At 60.1% G+C, this 7,006-nt stretch overlaps 1 protein-coding gene across 1 annotated transcript; it reads right to left on the minus strand.

The window, feature by feature from the left end:
* Positions 1-4,140: 4,140 nt before the first annotated feature.
* On the minus strand, positions 4,141-5,304 carry POU3F1 (POU class 3 homeobox 1). The gene has a single exon (XM_084814431.1). The coding sequence runs from the start codon at positions 5,302-5,304 to the stop codon at positions 4,141-4,143; it is 1,164 nt and encodes a 387-aa protein (XP_084670557.1).
* Between the last annotated feature and the right edge of the window lie 1,702 nt (positions 5,305-7,006).

A 7,006-nucleotide genomic window follows, 5' to 3' on the forward strand; every position in this document is an offset into this window, starting at 1 on the left:
CGAGACCTAAGGGTGTCATGGCTTCAGCAGTCCCAGGACTTGTTCACCTTCCTATGTATTCCTGCATCCCTCTAGCATGGACGCAAACACTGTGGGAGCCACATCTCCAAGACCAGCAGTTATTCCCAGAGTGGAGGTGAAACTACTTCTCACCAAGTGGCCTTTTGAATTAAGAAAGCTCAATGATGGGAATCCCGGGGGACTTATGGCTTTCTTGGGAGGAGCAGCCTGGCGCCTTCACACCTCTGCTTCCACTCTTTGCTTCTCCTGCTCTGTTGAGAACAGCGTGTCCTCCTGCAAGAGTCTCTGCCCACCCTCCCCAAAACTCTCTGTCTTCTAAACAGATCAACAAAAATGTAAGTGTATCTTACTATTTGGCAGGGAAGAGCTTAGCAAAGGCCCATTTATTAGGGGGGGGTGTGTGTTTAAAGAGTCTGATTTCATGTAAGTAAAAGGGAGCTTTCTTTTTCTGGTTGCTTGCACACTCAAGAAGGAGAATCTTCTGCGAAGCACCCACAGAGTGTTTTTCCTTATGATTCACTGCTCCCTATCTTGTCCATTACTGCTCAACAGAAGCATCTGGATGCTCCTTGTCACAACAAGGAGGATTCCTCCAGAATAATTCCTCTCTGGTACATTCAGCCAGAAGCATAAGAAGGGGAAGGGAAGCGAAGCAGCAGAAAGTTGCCTTGATATATTTGTGCCATTTTGCATGAAATGCTTTTGCTATCTAAGTCTTAACAAATATTTTCTAAAACTGGCCTTTAGCATCAAAGACAGAAAGAAAATGTTGCATGGATGGCTTCAAGAGACTGAATGGGGGTGGGGGAATCCAATGGAAGGAGACATTGACAGGGCTGTTGTGGTTTAAGGATGGATATTCGGAGAGAGACTTTCCCTACTCCTCACCTACTTATCAGGACAGTTTCCCTTGCCATCCACAAGGCCCAATATTCTATTTGTTCTATTCTAAATATTCTAAATGTTCTATTTCCTGGGCTAATTCACAGCAGGCACTCTTTAACCTTTTGGATTGCATGTCCTCTTGCTCTGCTCTAATACTCTGCATTCTTGTGAAAATACCACCACTACCATTACAACTACTACTAGTACTAATGTCATGAATCCTAACTGAAACACTGCAAGAGACTCACCATCTTTCCCTCTTACTCACTTTATACATCAGAATTCTCCAGATTCTGATGGAGACTCCTTTGCTTGCAGCAAGTCTAAGAGTTAATGGGTGTGTGTGTGTCTCCTTTTGCTGATTGACTAGACTTCCTTCCTTCCTTCTTTCCTTTCTTTTGAAAAAATGTCTTGTGTCCATTTCAGTCAGAGCATTTACGTTATTAAAATGTGAAAAAATCATGATAAAGCTAGAAATGTAAAGCTCTTAAACATTTACATCAATACAGAAGCAATAAATATTTGAGTTTTGTAGCAACTTAAAGAATATAAACTTTATCTTGCCATAAGTGTATATACTATATAGTTTATAAACTATAATCCACAAAAGTTTATGATGGAATAAATGTGCTAATCTTAAAGGTGTTACAAGACTCTTTGTTGTTTTTGCTGCAATAGACTAACACCGCTGCTGCCAGGAAATAAATATTTGGAAGCATATTTCCAAATACACATTCTCTGCTCCTGTGGAATTTGTTTCCAAATAGATAGTTTGAACCATTGAATCTGTAAGGACTGACAGATTATTGTCCAGGGAAGTAAAACACAAGGAGCTAATGGCAGGTTTTGGAGTTGGGGATGGCACAACTGGAATTAAGAACAACCAACAATGAGATGGCATAATCCAGTTGAAAGTTTGCTTGTAAAAGTACCCCCACCCCTCCCAGCTCTCCGTTTGTTCAATGAGTTCCCCTGGAGGTTTGGGTGTTCGGGTGTCCTGTTTAGGATTTCTTGTTTCACAAAAGCTGTCTTGAAATGATTAGTGGATAATGTGGGAAAGAAATAAATCAAATAAAAGCATTGGTGTAAAATGCTGCAAGGCCACTGTATCGAAATTCATTGCTCAGATTTCATCTGTTGAGTACATACATGCTTTTAAAACTGCTTCTAAAAGTTGCTTTTTGAAAATGGTTTGCTAGGTGGTTTTTACATGACAAACTACTACTCCAGACGGCCTCCAAATTGAGATTGGCTTCTACATTCAAAGAAACCGGCAGAATGGAGCCAAGTGGGTGACTTCCCCAAGTGGTGTCTGAAAAGGCAGAACTCAAAACCCTTCTGTTAAGAAAGAAAGAAAGAAAGAAAGACAGACAGACAGACAGACAGACATGCCTGCAATGGCCACGAAGCGCAGACTGAGATCCCCGGAGGAAAAAGGCCACGGCCAGCTTCTGGTTTGGCCTCGCATGACATTTGAGCAACAGAGCGACGCGTTTGCGCTTCCAAACCTTCCCGACTTAGACGCAACAGCATCAGAAGCGGCTCCCTGCAGTCGGTCGGGGCGGGAAGGGGTCGCCGGCAGCGGGCAGAGATCTCCCGCCCCGCGGAGAAGAAGAAGGCCCTGCGGGGGCGAGCGCCTGGCAGCCGAGGAAGGGCCTCCATCCGAAACGAGAGCGCGGAGAGAGCAGCCTTCGAGAGCTCCGCGCCGGCATCTCTGCACAGGCGCGAGCGCCCTGGGCTGCGGGGCTCCTTTTGCCGCGGACGGAGAGGCGGGACCGGGCGAGGGGCGCGCGGCAGGCCTCGGCGAGCTCGACCGTCCAGCCAGGCCTCCTTTCGGGGTAACCTGCCTTCCAGACTGCGTGGAACGCGCCGAAAGAACCGGGAAAACGTTCTCCAGCCAGAAGGGAGGGCGCGCGGGCATCGCGCACCGTCTGCCCGGCGTCGCCCGGCCCGGTGCTCCCGGGGCGGGGGTGGAGAGCCGGGTATCGACACGAAAGAGACCTGGTGCCCCGCTGGGGCCCCCGTCAGCCACTCTCTCCGACCGATAGGCCAGGGAACCTGGTCTCCGGGCGGCGGCTGGCGACTCTCTTTCCAGCCGCCGGTCGGAGGCTCCAGAGTCGCTTCGAGGCCGAAAGTGCGTCAGGGCAGCGGCGGGGGGGGGGGGGGGGGGCGGCGGTGCGTGTGCGGTGCTGCGGTTGTTGGCGGGGTGCGTGTGCTCAGAGGTTCCCGTGTAGCCGGGGGAAGTGGCGGCAAGGGGCGGGGGCGAGGAGGAAAAGCTCCGGCGCGGCGGGGAGGGAGACGAGCTACAGGGAGCCGGAGAGACGCGCGGTGGAGGGAGCCCCTCTCGGGCCACTAGAGCCCACCTGCACAGTCCGCCGCTCCCAGCTTCTCCTCTTCCCCCTTCCCGAAGCTGCGGGGGAAAAAAGACACGAGGCGGGTTCCTGGATAAATGTTTTATGCGAGTAATAAAATATTGGCTGTAACATAAATAAAAACGGGCCGGGGGAGTACAGAGGCGAACACGGGGCCGACCCCAACCGACGGGCGCTGGGTGCGGGTAGCGTGGGCCCGGCCCGCGGGGCAAATAAATAGATACGTCGGGACCCGGCTTCTAGGCGGCGGGAGCGTGTCTGTATGTGTGTGCAGCAGCCAGGAGGCCTTGGAGGGCTGGCCAGTTCGCTTCCGCAGGAGGGCCCGGAACATCGGTACCTTGTGAAGAGTGTTCGAGGGGCAGAGTGCAAACACAAGGGCACCGGATCAATTTGGCCACGGGGGCTGCCAAATGCAGCCTCTGCCAGATACAGCCCAACCGGGAGCAGCCCCCACCCCGACCCCTTCTCTTGGTGTCCTGGGAGGGAAACAAGAAGAAACCCGCTCGAGGTCAAACCTTTGGCCTTGCGCTGTCTCCCGCCGGGAGGCTCCGCTGGGCTGGAAGTGGGAGTTGGGTGTTTTCGAGGTTCAAATAAATACAGAGCTTTAAATTAGAAAGAGAGTCGATCGCCGGCAGGCGGAGGAATAAATTAGCGCGTCTCTCGCTTTCCTTGCGCTCGGCCCGGCCGTCCATGCGGCAACTCAGGGGCCCGCGGGGTGGGCGCCCCAGGCCGTCGTACGCCCGAGCTCCGGGCTTGCCGCAGTCCGTGGCGCCCAGCGCGGGGAGGCACTCGCGGGGGCCCGCGGGCGGCGCCCGCTGCCAGCCCCGGCCGGCCCCGGCGCTCGGTCCCCGCCGCGGCTCAGTCATTGCACGGCGGCGCTCTGGAGCGTGTGGTGCTGCAGCGGCGGCGGCGAGGCCTCTCCCTGCGCGTAAACGTCCTCCATGGCGGGCGGGTGAGGGCCGCCCGCTGGCGTCATGCGCTTCTCCTTCTGCCGCCGGTTGCAGAACCACACGCGCACCACCTCCTTCTCCAGCTGCAGCGTGTCGGCCAGCGACGTGATCTCGTGCGCCGACGGCTTGGGGCACTTGAGGAAGTGGCTCTCCAGCGCGCCCTTGACGCCCACCTCGATGGAGGTGCGCTTCTTGCGCTTGCGGCCCTGCGCCGCGATCTTGTCCAGGCTGGCCGGGCTGCCCGTGCTGGAGTCGGTCTCCTCCAGCCACTTGTTGAGGAGCGGTTTGAGCTTGCACATGTTCTTGAAGCTCAGCTGCAGCGCCTCGAAGCGGCAGATGGTGGTCTGCGAGAAGACGTTGCCGTACAGGGTGCCCAGCGCCAGCCCCACGTCGGCCTGCGTGAAGCCCAGCTTGATGCGCCGCTGCTTGAACTGCTTGGCGAACTGCTCCAGGTCGTCGGAGCTGGGCGCGTCCTCGTCCGACGGCGGCTCGTGGCCCGCGTGGCCCAGGTGCGGCGGCGAGCCCTCCAGGTGGGCCTCGGCCGCCTCGTCGTGGCCGTGGGGGAGGTGGCCGTGCGCCAGGTGCAGCGCGGGCGCCTGCGGGCCCAGCATCCCGCTCAGGCCCGGGTAGGCTGCCTGCGAGTAGAGCAGCGGCTGGTGTCCGCCGGCCGTCGGGGACATGGCGGAGGGGCAGCCGCCCAGGTGATGCGCTGGGCCGCCCTGCGCCCAGTGCCCGCCGCCGGCGCCGCCCGCCGCCGGCGGGTGCACCAGGTGCGAGCGCGAGTGGAAGCCGCCGCCGCCGTCGAGGTCCCCCCGCGGCCCGGCCCCGCCGCCTTTGGCGTGCTCCAGGTGGGTCCCGCCGCCTCCCCAGTCCCCCGTGGCGCCCGGCAGCCACTGGTGGTGCGGGAGGCTGCCGATGGGGTGCCCGGGGGTGGCGGCCAGGCCCTGCAGGTACTCGTGGTGCATCATCTTCTGGACCTCGCGGTACGTGGGGCCCTGGTGCAGGCGCTCGGCGTCCGCGGGGGGCAAGGGCAGGAGGGGGCTGCCGCGCGGCAGGTACTGCGCCGTGGTGGCCATGGCTGCGCCGGGCGGGTCAGCTGGGCCGCGCTCGGCTCTGCGCCTCTCACTGGGGCCCCCTCGGCGGCGGGCGCGCTTTAGAGTCCCGGCTCGGCCCCACGCGCGGCCACTCCCCCACGCGCGCCCCATTGGCTCCGCCACCCGCGACTGGCAGCCGGCACCGCACCTCCATAGGGCGCCCCTGGCGAAGGGAACCGCCCCCGCCCCGTCTGGCGGCGCCGGGCCTGGGACTGGCGCGGGGAGGAGCGGCGGGGCGGCCCTGATTGGAGTGGGGGGGGGCGCCGCTCCGCCGCGCTGCCATTCGGCGCGTGGGGAGAGCGCCGGCACTGCGCGACGGGACGGGACGAGGCGAGCGCGAACGGCCAGCGCGGGCGACGCTTCCCGCAGCCCCCTCCGTGGACGGCGCGCCCCGGGAAGGCGGGGGCGCCCGCTGCCCGGGTGAGTCGGCTGCTCGGGGGCGGGCGAGGCGCGCTCCGGCTCTTCCGGACAGACCTCATGACAGAGGAGAGGGCTCTCCCCGCTCGGCCGCCCAGCCAGATGGGCTCGGGGCGCCCCGTCCTTCCTCGCGTGTGCAGGAGGTGGCGACGGCGGGGCAGCGTCCGTATTACCCGCACACAGGCCGATCCCCTTGGAAGGCCCCCCTCGCTACCCTTTCCGGAGGCCGCGGGGCCACTAGTTAGCTCAAGCGTGTGCGGGGCGGGGGAGTCGTGGCTCGGGGCTCGGAGATTTCAGCACAGAATCTCGAACAGCGCGCCGCGCGTGCCTGGCTGGGCTGCCTGGGAGCCAAAGCAGTGTGAGGGGCGGGGGAGAAGTCAGCGGCGGGCCGGCCAGCCGCTTTCTCCGCAAAAAGGACTCGGGTCTCTTCATGGCTGAATTCTCTCTGGCAGGTTCCGCGCCCGGGAAGCCTCCACGGTGAAACCTGGACCAATCGCCCCCACAGAATGACAGCTTCACGGCTCTCTTGGTGTTCCTGGTGGGCGCACCGTTTTGCCAGCACAGCAGCGCTTATAAACCCAGGATCCGTTTTGCAAATTTCCCGTTCAAGGCTTTGTCTGCGATGCAGAAGGAGTTTCAGCCCGTGGCAGGAAGTCTGGCTTGCCATGTTCTGGGCCATTGGCCGTTCCTTTCCAAAACTTTTTTATAGCGACCAAGACCTGGAGGGCTAGCAGCTTGCCCCACCTTGTCTCCTGTAACTTGTTTCCTGCCTGAGTTCTCTAGGAAAGGATAGCAAGTTATCCTCTGATGCTCCTGGATTGGTGGAGATGGCAAAGGAGGCACCTTGGCGGGCAGGAGCCCCCTCCTCTCCCCAGTTCATGCCAGCAATGGATGCAATGGGATGGGAGCGCTTTGGCGCTGTGCTGAGAGCAAACCAGTCCCTGGGGCTTTGCTGGGCACGCGTGGCGGCCCTCCCCCGGGGTGCACTCAAAGCAGTGTGGCAGGCGCGGGGAGGGGGGGGGGCTGCGGCTCAGCCTCCTTGCTCTGCCTCAGGCCAAGGGCTGCGGCAGCCCCCACCCCCCGCCACGGCCTCCAGGGAAGCCCCGCTGGCGCCATACTCCAGGCCTTCTCATGGCCGCGTCCTGCGTGCCCCGTGCTGCTCTGGCTTTCCTTTCCCCGCACGCAGACAGGCGAGAAGCTCCGCAGCCCCTCTGCTGGGCTCCCGCCTTCTCGAGGCGCCCCCCATGGCTAATCCTGCTGGCAAGAG

This window comes from Heloderma suspectum, chromosome 10 (genome assembly GCF_057233095.1).
Source record: "Heloderma suspectum isolate Gila_16-S chromosome 10, 16-S_ref, whole genome shotgun sequence".
Classification (NCBI taxonomy): Eukaryota; Metazoa; Chordata; class Lepidosauria; order Squamata; family Helodermatidae; genus Heloderma; species Heloderma suspectum.

Bases quoted from the DNA above. Each gene is read 5' to 3' on its own strand.
- POU3F1 (XM_084814431.1), bottom strand. From the start codon at position 5,304: ATGGCCACCACGGCGCAGTACCTGCCGCGCGGCAGCCCCCTCCTGCCC.